Consider the following 17,617-nt stretch of genomic DNA (forward strand, 5'->3'; position numbering starts at 1 on the left):
CACATGCAAGAGCAGACGTTGTTGAACGCGTGTTGGAGATTAATATTTTGTAAATAAAGTGGTAAATTATGGGGATTTTTTTGTGCCAAAGTTTGATACCTAGCATTAATGGTTTATTAGCAAGCCAACAAGCAAGCACGGGCATTAGGGTGTGAGTGTTTTTATGTGCCTGCAGTGAAAAACAGATGTTGAAACAGCTAAACTACATTCTCTTTCACAACTTTAAATTCCTTGGGTGCAGAAACATGCCAGCACAGCAATACAGGACCGAATAAATGAAGCCTTTGTAGATTAATGTTTGACTTTTAGCTTTGTGTGAATGAGACAGCAAAAAACATGAGTGAATGGATGTGTTTTCATGCTCACTGAGATCTTGGTAAACACAGACAGCATCAAACTGAGAACTGACAAGTACGTTCGAATACGCTCTCCTCCAAACCGCCGACCCAGATACTCTGGCATTGTGACAATCTGAGAGAGAGAGAGAGAGAGGGGGAGAGGGGGGGAGAGAGAGAGAGAGAGAGGAAGAGCAGAAGGGCATGGCATGATCTAAGCAAATTAATAAGCAAATTAGGGAAAGTAGAACATGTGGTGAGTTTGTGTGTGAGAGAAAGAGATTGTGAGTCTATAACACGTGGCAGTATTAAACATAAGCTCTGAATTATTAATTCACATAGGACTGTATAGCTCAGCTAGAACATCAGTATGAACAGTAAGTCAGTGTACGTCTAAAACTCACCCCAGAAGACACATAAACTGGGACAAAGACCCAGGCAAGAGCCAACAGGACATAAGTTGCCTAATAAAGAAAGAAAGAGTTAGTGCACTGTGAAAAATCAATTTCTTCATCAGGATCAATTTATTTTCCAGTAAAACACATTTAAACATCTCATATTACAACAAGATCCTTTTACTTGAGGAGCATATATTACATTGTGATATTACATTGTGTTTGCATTGAATATACAGTGGCCCTAAAAGGTATTTTGAAAATTTAGATGCATCTACATTTATATTTTGTCATCGGATCTAATGACATTCAAACAGCTTAAAGGAATAGTTCACTCAAAAATGAAATTGTTTATTCACCCTCATGTCATTCCAAACCTGCATGACTTTCTTTCTTCCAGAAAACACAAAAGAAGATATACTGAATAATATTTCAACTGTTTACAATCATAACATGAAAAGTTAATGGGGTCCAATATGACATTGGACATCATTGTCTTTCATTGTATGGAGAAAAAACAACAAAAAACAGACATATTTTAAAATATCTTCTTTTGTGGTCCACAGAAGAAAGTAAGTTATACAGGTTTAGAACGACATGAAGGTGAATAAATAATGACAGAACTTTCATTTTTGGGTGAACTTTAACTTTGTGCAATTTAAGTCTCAATTTTTTGGGGGGAGTTTAGTCAGAAGCATGAGGTTTTATTTATTTCACATTTCACATATACACCTCTATAAATTTAGACAACATGTACAAGTAAAAAGACAAACTACTTAAGCCTTAAGATATTATATTTTTTACTGACATTCTAGACAAAAACCAAGAATTATATTTTCGGTAGCACTTTATTTTACAGCCCTGTTGTGATACATATGATGTACTTATTATAATTAATTACAATAACTGGGTAATAACTCGGTACTAACCCTGAACCTTCCCCTAAACCTAATCTTAACCCCTGTAGTTACCTTATTACCCAGTATTTTCTTAGGTAAGGACACTGTAAGTACACGTACTGTAAAATAAATTGCAACTGAATTTTCAGGACCCATAAATAATGTAGTTTTAAGACAGAATCTGGTCTTTTTCTCCCCCTAGTGCTGATCGAATGCTGGTGCATTTATATGAACTGCTAGATTTTTTTTGTGTAAAAGTAATGATCAATAACGAATTATGACTAATACATATTTTGCATTTGTTTGGAGTAAATGGGAAATTAGGCGTTAAAAAATGATGTCTCTCACATTCCACTCAAATCCAGCAACAGCGATCCCTCCTGCTGCTCCTGTCCCAGCCAGACCGATGAACAGTCCTGAACCCTCACTGCTGGCGAACAGAGATGCACCAATCTGCACACATTCATCCTGCATATTAGTGCCATTCTCAGACGGACGACGTGAAACAACTTGATTTACCACAATCAGCTTCACACACAGTATTTGCAGGATCGCTGACAAGACGTGTGACATAGCCTACATTATTTTTATTTTTTTTGAATTATTATTAATTGTTAACAAACATGTATTCATTACTTGAATGAGCTCATTGTTTCTGCCTTAAATTAATAAATGGTTTAAATGAATACATTATTAGCTAACTGTGTTATTTGTACATGCATACATTTCTGAAATACATAACTTGGACCGTGCATTTTCTGAGAAGCTGCTTTTCACAATATGTATTCGTGTGAAATTCGTGTATAATTATTATAGCCTACATATGTCATATGTATAATAATTATATACAGGGCTAAATTTGTATGACCTCATTTTTTGTGACCTCATTTTAATTGTGATAGTACATGGAACTGTACAAATTTATTTGTCACTATACAGGACTAATTAAAGCCACCGCAAAAGAAAAAGAATGTGATGAAAATGAAACGGAGCACCTTAAATATAAGCTTTCTCTTATTACAGAGCGGTCCAAATGTCTCAAACCACTAGTTAAAGGCTTTATTTGTTGTTGTTTTTTATTATAAATTATACATAATAACATGAGCAAAAGGTTTAATTAACATTAATATAATGTATTTGGTGTGTCCATCTTTTGCTTGACTCTCCAGCTGCATGAACTTAGCCTTATAAAAGTATCAAATGGAACTTTATAAATGTCTTTACTGTAATTTTTTATCAAAAAAATAATAATAATTTGTCTAATTCATCTAACGAAAATAATTCGTTTAATTCGTCCTTGCTGAATTGAAGTAGGCTATTAATAATTTTCTTACCCTATTATTATTATTTTTTTTTAAACATTTTTGAATGGTAGTGTAGGTACTATACGGTTATCCGGACCACATGTGATGACCTACCCCAACCCCGCCCCTAAACCTACCCGTCACTGGGGTTACGACCAACCAAGAGCGGTTGTGGTCACGTGTGGTCAGGTGTGGTCCGGATAACCGTATAGAACCGTAGTGTATCACGATTTCCATAAAAATATTAAGCAGCATAACATTGATAATAATAAGGGCATGTTTACACAACAACGTTGCGTTTGCGTTTTCGCATATAGCCTACAGACAACGTTGTCAAAACTATATCTGTTCACAACGAGCCGCGAAAACGACTAAAAACACTGTATTATCCTGTCAGGCCAGTAGTTGGCGATGTCACTTTGTAACGAAACACTCATAGACTGAACACATCACATGTGCATGATGTCACTGTTTTCACAAATTCAAGTTTCTGTAGTTTACACAGTGACAAGTATCGTTTTCAAAAACTTGCACTTTGAAACCAGTTTTCAAAAGTTTGCGTTTTCAGGTCCCCAAAAAGCCGCTGTTGTTGTGTAAATGAATGGCCTAAATGCTTAAAAAGTTTTCTGTTTTTAGTTGGAAACAGTGTCATGTAAATCAGCATATTAGGGGCTGTTTACACGACACCAATTTCAACTAAAAACGGAAAACTTTTAATGCGTTTTTGCCGTTCATTCACATGACAACAGCGTTTTGGGGACCTGAAAACACAAACTTTTGAAAACGGGATTCAAAGTGCAAGTTTTTGAAAACGATACTGTTATTGTCTCTAAACTACAAAAACGTGAATTTGTGAAAACTGTGACGTCATGCGCATGCGTATTTCGTGTTCAGTCTATAAGCGAGTGGTGTTTCTTTACAAAGTGACATCAACTACATGCATAATAGTGTTTTTAGTCGTTTTCGTGGATCCGTGTGAACGGAGATCGGTTTGACAACATTGTCGTCTGTAGCCTACATGAAGAACTTTTCAGTTTTTAGTACATCGTTGCCATGTAAACGTACCCTTGGAATGATTTCTGAAGGATCATAATTGTACATTAGAGCAAACGGTTTTAATTTGGAATTTTTTTGGGCTTATTTATAGATTTAAATTTGGTTTTGCGGTTTGACTTTTGGACACCACTGTATATAAATTCTGACCTAAAATCTGGAAATAAGTAGTTTCATGTCCATGTTATTTTACTCTGTACTTATTAAAAAAAGAAACAAATTTATTCAACATTGTCTATAAAACATTTGCCTTGAGATCACTTTTATCACATCAACCTTTGTAGTTTATTACTCTACCACTTAAAAGTAAAGTTTTATTTTTAGGTTGTAAAGTAAAAAAATTAAGAAATAATTATTAAGTATTATTTGTAATTTATCTCCTCATTATAAGGCTTAAACAATATAAATTAAAGTAAATGTATGCTTATATATGGCTTCAACTGGTTCAGTTTACATTAATGATCACTCACCGGCCACCAAGCCATGTCTCTGCCAGCCAGGAAATATCCACTTAGTGTGTTTCGACTCACTCTGCAAGATGACTGAAACACAATAGTTTATACAAAATTTGCATTCGAAAGTTGTATTTCCCACTCTAATATCTTAGATGTTAGAATAAAGTAACGTTTAAAAAAAGATTCCTTTCTAAATCCACAGTTTACATCCACATGTTCTTAAACACAATTGTGATCTATTTTTTTATTTAAATATCACTCTTAGAAAAAAGGTTCTATATAGAACCTTAAAGGATTCTGTCATGCGCTTCATAGAACCTTTTAGGGGTTCCCATCATTTTATGGATTTAGTTTAATTAATTAATTAATCATTTAAAAAAATGAATGGAACAACATACTTTATCACTAGAATACAAAAATGAAATAATCCCTTAAACATTAAAGTATTATGCAATCATTTAATACATTTCTCCATTTGTATAACCTTTTTCTGCAAAAGTACATTCAACCCCATTGAACCTTTTCTTCTAAGAGTGAAAAAACACTGTGACAACAGAAAATATATATAATGTTTGATACAGCTAATACACACACATGCGATACACAAATATATCTCACCCATATTCCAACTGCGACGTTCAATAAAAAATACGCTCCAATTACAATGATATCAGATACGCTGAAAGACTGGGAAAGGGCGAAAAATTTAGTGGTAGAGTTAGACGCCATGTCCTGCCCTCACACACACTACACACAGACTAAGACCACAAGGCAAAGAGGCTAGAAAGACACAAGGCGTTCCGGTCAGCCGGCTCTGTGTGTGAATTGATCATTAAACACATCAGTTTAATGAAGCAAACTTGCACCTACATGAAAACAACAAGGCAGATGAAACACATCCGTGAAGACACACAAACCCTTCTGCTTGTTTGGGTTTCAGAGACTTACACATGCACCTGCACATAGAGACAAACACCAATGGCTACACACACGCGCTTAGACGTATAATCAGAGCATTTAGACGTGTGATCTAACTAACCTAATGTGACTGTCAGAGTCTAAAAAACATCCCAGACACACTTAACAAAGTGAATCATTTACTTAAACACCCACTGGTGCTAGCCATTAACACACACACATGCACTAACCGTCAGCATCAATCTTACACATGGACGTAAGTATGCCTTTAGTGTTTGGGGTCACTGTTCACATTAGCAGTACTTTATTTGCCAGTGTGTCAGGAGTATTTGCAATCTAATTTCTTTGAAAATGCACCACATTGACCCATGATAAAGTTAATTAGTAAAAAAAAAAACCTCTGACTTCTGTTTTCCAGAGTATTTCTTTCTAGTATGTCATTTTATTTTGGCCTTGGCAGTTTTAAATGATGGCAGTGTAAATGGTTCCTGTGACTTTTTGTCTCTCATTGAGTTATTTATTATACTGATACTATTTTTTTCACAGTATCTTTAATGCTTTGAAAAGTGTATGGCGGATAAGATTTTGCCCTTATGCTCACCAAGGCCGTATTCATTTGATCAAAAATACAGTAAACAGTGATATTGTCAAATGTTATTACAATTTAAAATACGTTTTCTATTTTCATATGTTTTTTTAAGTAACTTATGAGGATAAAGCTGAATTTTCAGCATCATTACTCCAGTCTGCAGTTTCACATGATCCTTCAGAAATCATTCTAATATGTGGATTTGCTGCTCAGGAAAGTTATTTTTGTTTTATTATTGTTGTTGAAAACAGTAATAATTTGTGGAAACTGTGATACCCCTTTTTTTAGGATTATTTTTTATAGAAAGTTCAAAAGAACAGCATTTATTTGAAAGAAATAACAAGTAAAAGTCTTTACTGTCACTTTAGATCGGTTTACTGCATCTTTGAATAAAAGTATTAAAGTATAAGAATCTATCTAAACCTAATACTTTTGACCCCCCCCCCATTTATTATTAATGTAATGCAAAATAATTATTATTACCCTTATTACTGCAATGCAAAAATATATATATATTTAAATAACATACAGTATAGTAGTATTTATTGCGCTGTCTTAAAAAATATATTGTACAGTATTACAGTAATGAGAATCCAATGAGAATCCACACTAGGAATAATAGAAAAAGAAATAGGAGAGAAAAGACACATCTGGATGCATTACGCTACATTACACTTTCATGCTGAAAAAAATAAGTGCGCTCTTACTGTAGCTCAATCCTTTTCCTGGATATTTACTGTACCTTCTGGAAGGGTTTAGTTTAGCCCCAGTCAACACACTTGCTGAATTAGTTGTTTCAGTTGTGTTTCATTACAGCTGGAATGAATCTCTGCAGGAGGGAACGGTTGGTGAACTAGTGATTAAAGTTGGCAAACACAAATGTAGCAGAATCCAGGTTGGACAGAGCCAGGAAGATAAGGAGAATAAGTTTTACCTCACAAATAACTGGGTATTAATTTAGTTATTGCAGTCCTTAAAACTGACAGTGCAAAATAAGTAAAGAACGGCTAATTACCCACTGACTGATGTGGGTTAGAACGAGCCCAAATTAGACATCTGCTCTGGTTCTGCTGACACCCTTAGGGAGGAATGTATCGTATCACAGACTTTTAATTGTAAGATTGTCACCAAAAATTATGTCTGAAATGACAGAGATAAGGAGTAAGAGAGAGATTAAATTATATGATAATAATCAGAGCAGAATGGCTATCAGTGTCTGAGGGCCACCAATGAGATTTAAAGGAACAGCTCACTTAAAAATAAAAAAAGAAGAAGAGAGAATACTGTTGTGTTTCCTTCTTCTGTATAATAGAAGTTTTCATATGTTTCACCATACTGGAACATCATTTGCATATGCATAACAGATATTAGTGTGATGCACCATCAAGGTTTTTCACTAAATACAACTTACATTTTCATCTGTTCATCTGTTGCTATAGGCTGTTGCTTTTAACCTTGCCAGGTTGTGGTCATTGTCATTGCATGCTTTTGTTATATTGTATGAACTTATTGTGAAATATTCCCTTTTGTGTTCAGCTGGAAGAAAGAAGGTCAGATTTGGAATAGCTATGGGTGAGTAGCTTAAACAATGACTGAATTTTATTATTCATTTTTTTGGATGACATGATCATTTAATAGTGTGCGTCTTCCCCCCTTCTTTAAAGGACCGCGTGCCTTTGGCTCAGTGTATATGGTCAGTACCTACCCCACTAAAATTTGTCCTGTGACCTTTCTCCTCAAAAACACACTTGCTCGCTCACACACAAAAACAAGACACACTGCTTCCCTCCCTTTTAATCTGTCAGCTCATGGGAAAGGGTCTATTTAGTCACGCCCCCTGATTGATGCAGCACCATCAATTTAACCAAGCTCTCTCTCTCTCTCTCTCTCTCTCTCTCTCTCTCATACACACACTGTGGCAAGCTGCCTTAATATTAATTCCTTTAATGTGTTTTAATGTTAATAGTACTTACTTTATAATTACAAGTGTGCCATCCAGAGTAGTATCCCTTTTTTAATTCACTACACTCTGAAAAAAAAATCCAGGAGACCCATTTCTGCAACAAGTTTAAAATTTGAATGTATTTATTTACTTCATCTTTCTGTAAGGTTGAAGTTTTGTGGTTATTGTGCTGAAGAGTTGTGCATGTGCATGAAGGTATACACTACAGTGACTCTATGAGCAATGACTGCGTTAGCGCCATTGACAAGTAATGTTTTATTTGTTCATTAGATTTATATGTGAAATAAGTTAGTTTGTGTTATGTTAGCTGTTTATTTTAACTGACTTTACTAGAGTGCCGAATTGCAGAGTCTGTGCAAACATATTCACGTTGCTATGATCAGATGATTTTCTTATAATTTATTTTTAAAAAATGCTTGCTGTTTTTTCATTTTAGTTGTGTTTATTTGTTATTGAGAGGAAAGTACGCAGCACATATTTACATATTCATCTAAACGTCACTCTCAGCAGAGTGGGCGGCATCAGATGTTCGCTTACAGTATGTCGCTGGTCACGTATTTCAAACTTCGTTTTGCCCCTAAGTGAAGAACAAAAAAAGAACTCCACCGTGAGTATATCGGGGCCTTAATGATATTAAAAACTTGCATTTAATGCTACAAATTATTAAGTTCCCCTAACTCACAGTTATTTGTTGGATGAACATAATTTCATTGGAAATTGTCATAGCTCAAAAAGATTGATGGTTTAATTGCAGTTAGATTAGTTGCAGTTCTTTGTTTCAGATCCCACATGTTCACTTCCAGATAGCATACATATATATATATATATATATATATTTTTTTTTTTGGTAACTGATTGTGTTTTTACTATAAACTATTCTAGTTTTTTTTCTAGTACTAACTGAATATATATATATATATATTTTTATTGTAGTCAGTTTTTTTAAGAATAAATGTTAAATCAGCTTGCCATACATACACAGATAGTACACAGACACACACACACACACACACACATACATGCGCACATGAGAAAGCGACAGCGGATTACAACCTCCAGCGCCCGCGCGCACATCTGCCTGGATGTTTACGTAATATATACGGTCTCTCTACGAGCTTCGGGTCAAAGAGACGGCTTCTGTTTTGATTTGCACAACATCTGATATTTTTGTAACGAGCCATGTCACCGTGCGTAAATACGCGCAAGGTTTCCGCGCCGTCCCTTTAACCTGAAAACGAGTGGATTCTGTCACCTCAGTACGCAATAAGACCTTTTTTCGTCGTTAGCGACTGCGTGGACGCCACTGGTCACTTCCCTGGGCATGTAAACGCGTCTTGCGCCTCTCTGCGCACTCGACCTTTTAACGATGAACGGCGAGGATGTGCTGGTGTTAACGGCACCGTTAGGTCGCCTGGTCCCCTGAAGATGCGCTGGATGTAAAAGTATAGCAATGACCGCATGTGTGAGAGAGGGTGCTTGAGTGTGTGATTGAACAGGATGGGGAAAGAACAGGAACTCTTGCAGGCGGTGAAGACGGAGGATCTGATTACCGTCCAACGGCTCCTCCAGAGACCCAAACAGGGCAAAGCGAGTGAGTATCACACCCACCGATCTTAAATGTCTCATCACACCCTCCACACACCCCCTTGCTATTGCTTCAATGACCACTTAAACCGACGCGGCTTTTGAATATGTGATATTATATGGCAAAACACTTTGCTTTAGCGAAATAAATAAATGTGTGGTGAACAATTTCGTGCATTTTCAATCAATTCCCTCTTAAGAGCATGTAGAAAAATGACTTTGTAGGCCTTCTGTATGTTAGTGTCGTATAGCTACGCGTCTAGATTGGAAACCGAGAATCGTTTCTGGTTAAGGACCGTTTACATTTTTAAAACGTACCGAAACTTAATTATTTTTGTGGCGTTCACGAACGGTTCTCGTGCATTTTTTTTTCGGAGCACCCTTTACGTCCAGTTCGATATCTAAACGAAACGTTCCTTTTAGTGACTCAAAATCATACAGCGCGGCAGGGTCATCCAAATGACTCTGGCGTGAGTCGGTTCTTTTTAGTTATTATCACCGCAGACATCTACATTCGCTGATTATAACGGAAGCGTTCCACTTTTGTCGCGTCGCTCAGTGTAGATGGATCGTCAATACTTGATGCTCGCTGTGGCGGGCCGCGCCAAATCCGCTTTGATGTCCAGATGAGCGCGCGCTCAGATAGGCTATGGCAGGTGGCTCAAGATCGCCAAAGATTAAAGAGATGGAGTATTGAAGGAAGGAAACATGTGCAGATGGATATTGGCATTTTACAGTTATGGCTCATTAAGTACCTGACTATTCTTCATATTATATAGATTTATAATGTCGATAAATAGATACCATCTTTATATTATATCAAAGTACCTGTTATTCCTATCAGAGAGCAAGAAACGTTGTCCTTATTTTATTTCCAGCTACCTGTAGGTAGATAGATAGATAGATAGATAGATAGATAGATAGATAGATAGATAGATAGATACCATCTTGTTTGTCCATGTTGGAAAGCATGAGGCTTGGGAAGAGAAGAGGGATTATATTAGTGAAAAGCGCCAGATGTCAGAGTAATAAAGTGTGTGAGTACATGAGAGAGAGAGAGAGAGAGAGAGAGAGAGAGAGAGAGAGAGACTCAGCTGTTTGGGCGTCTGTCCATTATGACGTGAAAGGGGCGTTCACGCTGACAATCTTTTATCATTGGAGGTCGCCAGGTCACATTACTGTTTGAAATAAGTACACATATTGCTAGGTGCCATCATTTTAGTTTCGTATATGTAGCTTATTTTTAGTGAACTTTTGGTAGGCTATTGCATGACCACATGCTTTTTTCTGAGCAAGTATAGAGGCCCATTCACACCAAGAACAAAACCTATAAACATATCCATAACAATACTAGCATCCACACCAATGCACAGTAACGTTATAAGCATGCGCTGCAGTTTTGTGATCTGTCACTTTAAATGTTCAAGGTCTTTAAAGTAGGATGGATTCTGATTGGCTGTCCGTGTTTTGATCTTTCATCAGCTGGAAAAATAGTTTTGAATGTGATTCCATGATATAATTCCTCTGTGGCGTTATAGTTGTGGTGTGAACACTGCTATTCCTTTACATTTAGAATGATTTTATAACTGTTGTATAATAACAACGTATAATATACATTAGTTATCATCCTTGAACATCCCTTAAAATGTTCTGTTATCATAGTTATCGTCCTTGGTATGAATGGGCCTTAAAACAGACAGTTTTATCTATCTACATCCATATTGAGGATGCAGATAGTATTTGACTGTTTTGGTGGGTCACAAATCATGCTCGTTTGGAATAGCTTTTCCTCTCACAGTGATTCCTATACAGTCCTATACTATACATACAGTGACTGTTGCACAAGATCAGGCACACGCCACACAAACATACGCGGACACATGCCTATAATTGAAATGCAATTACCACTTCCAGTGCTGGGTAACATCCCAGGTGGTCAGAGATGCATCTCCTGCTATGGTAGGAGGGGTGGCCTGAAATGAAAGCAGGCCACTCTCTCTCTCTCTCTCTCTCTCTCTCTCTCTCTCTCTCTCTCTCTCTCTCTCTCTCTCTGTGTGTGTGTGTGTGTGTGTGTGAGAGAGAGAGAGAGAGAGAGAGAGAGAGAGAAAGAGAGAGAGAGAGAGAGAGAGAGTATTACAATAATAGCTATACTGAAGATGCCCTTCTTTTCCTTGTGTTGGTAAAGAAACCTTTTTTTTTCTGGTGCATTTTTAGACACCATCATCTAGAAAAAAAGAGCACAGGTTTTTTTATGTATACCTATAGATTGTGTGTGCTGAATAAAGACATGAATGAAGACATATTTACCTTTGTAGATATTCTTTTAAGAGAGTAGTTATTGTTTACCTCTGAAGACATAGTGAGGATCAGTTGATGTGTCAGTATACCAGACTGCATACATCCTTTCTGTGATAGTTGCTAAACCCTTGCTAACACCTTTATGTCAATGTCCAATATGTTCTGCTGTTGGGCTGTAGATGTTCTCATCTCAGAAAGCTACATCATCTCTCAAGAGACTCATACATTAAAATGTATGTTCTCTAAAGGTTTATTACATGATCTCCTTGAACTTCCCTTGACCTTTGATACCATCTCCCTTATGCTTCCCCTGAAACTACATTAGAAAAAAAGTGAATTTAGCACAAATTCTGCTCTGTTAATTACAATATATAATATCTTGTATATCTTGTATATCTTTATATATATATATATATATATATATATATATATATATATATATATAGGCTATATATATATATATATATATATATTAACTGTGGTGTTTGAGGGAGTGGCCATTGACTCTTGAATATGGATATTTAATTAGGTAGGCAGGGCAAAAAATAAGGATTGTAAATAGTTGATGCTAGTAATTAATAAGGTTATAGTTGCTTTTAAAGTTCAGTTTAGTGTTAATAATGAGGTTGTGTGCTAATTTATGCTGTTTCATTTGAAGCCACCATTATGGAGGTTAGCGCTTCTAATCAGTCTAAACCTTAAATTCGTTGGCGATACTGGGTACATTCCAACATTTCTTTTGAAGCATTGTCTGCTTTTGTGTTATATTTGTAATTTTTATGAATGAACATGTACATTTGCGTATAACTGACCTAATATAAAGTACGTTTAACTAGTAATTTCTATGCAGATAAATCGCTTTTGTGCTTCCGCAAAAAGTATTTTTTCTGTCCTAGATCTCTTTTAAACATGTGTTGCTCACCATTATCTGCACAAATTGATTCAGTAGAGCAGATGTCCATAGACCTCCCAAAAGATTAAATTAGTGCCTGTAAAAGATGAATATATCTTAAGGAGGTTGATTTGACACCGTTGCTTCGAGAAACTCCTTCTTGTTCTTGAGCAGTTAAATGTTGTTCTTGCATGGGCAGTGATCACTGATCATTGACACCAGGGCACTTAAAACACCTGCTACTGCGATTAGCATATAGAGCAGTAAGTATTTTCCAGTTTCGTTTGAGCATTTCCAAGAATTTTCCTGTTTAATATGACTGAATTAACCTGACTACATCAGATACATCAATTCATGTAATTTAATAAAAAAAAATAGCTTCAGTAAGTGACAACACATAGTTTAATTTTTTGTGCGTGTAATACAAAGTCTTATTTGATTTGGAGATGTGAAATAATTCATTACATCTCATGTTATTCCAGATCTTTTATGAATGACAAGCTATACGCGCATATTCATTCAAGCAGCAGAACAGATGGAAAGCAGGGAAAAAATCAAAGCATTTCAGAAATGTTTGTTCACAGCCTAAATGGTTTTCAAAAATCCATGCACAAAGAAGCACATTTGACCTATTTTTAGTATATTTCTGTCACTGATTTCATTTTCACATGGTTCCCAAAGGTCTTAAGAGAAAAAAGAAAACTAGATGTTGGATAATTTACCAGCTAACAGCATTTGTAATAGTTTTGTATTTTTTTTTATAAGAATGAACATGTAGACTTGCATATAATTGACCTTATATGAAGGAAGTGAACTAGTAATTTGACCTATTTTTAGTATATTTCTCTCAGTGACTTCATTTTCACGTTTCCCACAAGGTCTTAAGAGATAAAAGAAAATCCAAGCGGACCAGATGTTTGATAATTTACCAGCTAACAGCATTTGTAATAGTTTTAAATGGTAATCTTTATATATATATATATGCTGGTTTGTGGTTGCATTTAAAGAATAGTATATTGTAATATAGCCATAAAATAAAAGATGGATTGTTGCATCAGATATGACTGCATAAAGACTTGCTTGAGGCTAGTTTTCTTGGCCGGATTATTAGTTTTCTGTAAATGTGATTTTCTGACAGGTTAAATGCATGACTGTCACTTTAGTGATGGGGGCAGTGGAGTTGAATATGAGGATTGAATGTCAAGTATTAATCATCTGTCTAACGTGACAATTTTCAATTGGGGGTCTGTGAGGGTTCTTGAACGTACTGCTTTGGGTCAGTGGACTAAAATGTAAAAAAAATTATTAATTTATAATTTTATCATTGTTTATTTCTAAATGCAGTTCATTTCTTCTATTGTTTTTTAATTGAAAGAAGCTACGACATGTACTGTTTGCTAATGTTATAAATAGGGGCATATTATGCCCTTTTACAAAATCTCGATTTTGTTTTTGGGGCCTACTAGAATTGGTTTTCATGCTTGAATGTTCAAAAAACACATTATTTTTTTCAGATATTTTACATTACTGCAGCACCCCAGTAACGCTCTTTTTAGTTCCAGTCTATACTTCCGAAAAGTGTAATGTGCTCTGATTGGTTGGCTGGACCAGTCTGTTGTGATTGATCAACTGCTTCAAGCATGTTTGGGAAATGTCACACCCCTCAACACACTACTAGTGCAACTCAACCAGGCCTTGTTATTTTTTTGCGCATGCGTTGGGCGGGAATTATTTAAATGAGGAATATATGTTCATTCCTGGAAGAAAACTCAATACTACAGTCAAGGCTTTTCAGAGAGTTTAAGAAACAGTGCGCACTGATATAGAGAAGAACTCCTTTTTGAGTTACTTTGTGCTTTGTAGCATTGCAGACCTCAAACAGCAACATTATAAAGAAAGTTGAAAATGTAGCATAAAAGCACAATAGGTCCTCTTTAATAGAAGTTATTAGGAAGAGGTTCCTGAGTTGGAAAATGTTGGCATCCTTTGGGCAAGTGTTATCACTTTATGTATGTGGTATTTTATTTTCTAATCTTTCTATTTTAATGAACCAAACTTGCTTCTGTGGATGCTTATCAGGAGTGGCGGCACATTTGTTTTGGGATTTCAGTACAACAGATAGCGAGTCGGAGAAAAAAAGCTGATGCTTTCTGCTTACTGATAACAACCTCATTGAGCAGTCAGCAAAATATTAAAAATAACAAATTCCAGCACTGACTCATTCATTATCGCATACACAAACAAAATGAAACCCATGCTTGACAATTGGAAATGCTTCCCCTGTATCAGATAAATCCTTTTCGAGGTGGAAACAGGCATTGTGTTTGCAGATTCACAAACTTGAGTGATGTTTTTGGACTACAGTTACATTGCTTAACATGAACTTACTTCATTTATATTCATGTGTAACTGTTTTTCTGCAACTGTGCCTCTTCACAGGGCCTCATCTTTGCACAGTGTGTGTGTGTGTGTGTGTGTGTGTGTGTGTACTATAGCCACCGTGTACGGTGTGAGCAGGACATTCCCAAACCAGCGAAAAGAAAATGCCAGAACACATCAGCTCAACCAGCCATGAACATCAATGCACTCTCAGAAAAAGAAAGAGGGAGTGAGAGACAGAGAAGGAAATACCATTTATCTTACCCTAAAGGAGAACGCATGAGAACACGCAAGACTTCATAGACAGAAATTTTTGTATGCGTATCTCACATCCAGGGAATATATATCACTACACTACAGATATATTCACCTCAATTGAGACTGGTACATTTACACACTGGTACATTTACATCTTTTGCATTTAACTCTCTGATGCATGGTGAACACTACAGATTTGTAACTCTCAGAATTAATTATTATTTCCATATTATTAAGATATGGAATCATTATGTTTGTGTTTAGAAGTTTAAATAAACACAAGTGTTGTTATTGTTAATTGAAATTGAATTAAAGTTTAAATAAAATTAAATATAAATATTATCTGAAAAGCTTGAACTTAAATAAGTTAAAATGAAAATTAGAAATGTTGTCTTGGCAACTAACTGAAATAAAATAAGTTGAAGTACTAAAATTACTAAAACTGAAATAATAAAGCTAAATAAAAACTAATAAAAATGACAAAACCACATAATAAAATGATTAAAACTTAAACAAATATTAAAATATAAAAGTCAGTTAAAATTATTAATAAATATAAAAACCAAAATATTATAATTAAGATGATTATTTTTTAATATTTGTGTTTTAAAAATTCCTGCATCACAGGGTTAATTCTGCCATCTTGGGTCTTTTCTTTAAAGCACTGACATTCCCAATTGATGTTTTATTAGCTTGGCTATTCAACCAAAATTGTAGTTGTAAGGCCACAGGTTATGATTTAGCTTTGTTCATTCAAACATTTATTGTGTATTTTTTTACGTTTTTGGTTCCTTGAATGCTGTCTGACCTTAGATCAAATCAGAAGATGGAGTGAGTGTGTTTATTAGCAGTTCAATTACTTGCATCCAGCCTTTCATGCATCCATAACTGTCGAATCTTTAAAGTGGGTTTTACGATGGCTTCTCCTGTGCTGGTTTTGTCGTTGTCATTGTCAGATCTTTGCATTGTAAACTCAAACTGATCCGTCCGCCGTTGAAGCTGACACTGATTGGTTGGGCCGTAATTTTCCCAGACAAGGAGGTTTCATTGGACTTGAGGCCAAATGTGGAGTTGAGAATGTGAACGCTGAAGATTCATCTGTGTGTACAAGGCCAAGTGTGTGCGGTGCTGCACTTTCAACAGGGTGACACAGATTCCTGCACAGGCCGGTTACTCTGACCAGAGCCCTTGTGTCCTTGAGAAGGTCACTTAACCTTTTGCTTTGGCTCCATTCTGTGTATCAATGTTCCTGTTAGAGTCTATAAAACAACAACTCCTGTATTCAGTATCCAAGTCATAAATGTGAAAACGGCGAAAGAAGATCATTCAGTACAAATTTAAGTTTGCAACCTCCATTCCCTTGTCTAAATTGCAGATTCATATAAGCTGGTCCTTTTCATGGCTAATATGAAACATTTGGAGGCAGATGTATTTCATTTATGTTAATTATTCATCTGTTTTTTTCTTCTGTTGACTTTAGTTGTCCACTTCACTGTGGCATTTCTAGAGACATTGTTGCTATGTGAAGGTAGTAGACTTTAACAACATCCCAGTATTTACTTGGTAAAGTGTATGTGTATCCCTCCTTCCTTCCTTCCTTCCTTCCTTCCTTCCTTCCTTCCTTCCTTCCTTCCTTCCTTCCTTCCTTCCTTCCTTCCTTCCTTCCTTCCTTCCTTCCTTCCCTCCCTCCCTCCCTCCTTCCTTCCTTCCTTCCTTCCTTCCTTCCCTCCCTCCCTCCCTCCTTCCTTCCTATCTACCTACTTACCTACCAAATACTACTGGGTATACAAAAAAGGTAATTATGGGATAACAGCGGTTATAGTTTAATTATAATTGTATTAATATTTTGAATGAGCTTTTCTTTTTTTAGTTTTCATGTTAGTTTTAGTTAGCTGTTAGCTATTTCATTATGTGCTTTTTTAAAATATTGCTATTTAGGTGTCATTTATTTTCATTTAATTTGACTTTCTATTAATTTCTGGTTAATAATTATAGTGCTTCAACTTCAGCTTATTTCAGTTTATTGCCAAGACAACATTTCACGTTTTTGTTTAGTTTTAGATTTTTAACTAATATATTTTGTTTTATTTCAGCTTTATTTTAATTAACCCTTTATTTTAACTAAAGAACCCCGTATAACAAACTAGCTTGTTTTAAGTATTCAGATGACATACTTATTAAATTAGGCAATAATATTGGTCTAAAGTTGCTTCTTCAAAAGAGTAACATACATTCTTTTTTATTTATTTACTCACAAGTGCAATTGAAAACCCCTTCCGTCCACATGTTGGCAGA

At 35.6% G+C, this 17,617-nt stretch overlaps 2 protein-coding genes across 2 annotated transcripts in view; one reads left to right on the forward strand and one right to left on the reverse strand.

Annotated features, from left to right (window-relative positions):
• Positions 1-5,179, reverse strand: part of slc5a10 (solute carrier family 5 member 10) — a 28,167-nt gene extending 22,988 nt beyond the window's left edge. The window contains exons 1-5 of the mRNA XM_084105814.1: positions 5,060-5,179; positions 4,457-4,528; positions 1,978-2,082; positions 740-799; positions 367-471 (exon numbers count right to left, since the gene is read on the reverse strand). Of these exons, the coding sequence (XP_083961940.1) occupies positions 367-471; positions 740-799; positions 1,978-2,082; positions 4,457-4,528; positions 5,060-5,170 (453 nt within the window). The 5' untranslated portion in view covers positions 5,171-5,179. The remainder of the gene's footprint in view (positions 1-366; positions 472-739; positions 800-1,977; positions 2,083-4,456; positions 4,529-5,059) is intronic.
• A 3,751-nt stretch (positions 5,180-8,930) lies between these two features.
• Positions 8,931-17,617, forward strand: part of LOC311070566 (caskin-1) — a 57,958-nt gene continuing 49,271 nt past the window's right edge. Inside the window, 1 exon segment of the mRNA XM_084094483.1 lies at positions 8,931-9,502. Coding sequence (XP_083950609.1) covers positions 9,409-9,502 — 94 coding nt within the window. The 5' untranslated portion in view covers positions 8,931-9,408.

Source organism: Abramis brama (assembly GCF_963993115.1).
Source record: "Abramis brama genome assembly, chromosome: 2".
Lineage (NCBI taxonomy): Eukaryota > Metazoa > Chordata > Actinopteri > Cypriniformes > Leuciscidae > Abramis > Abramis brama.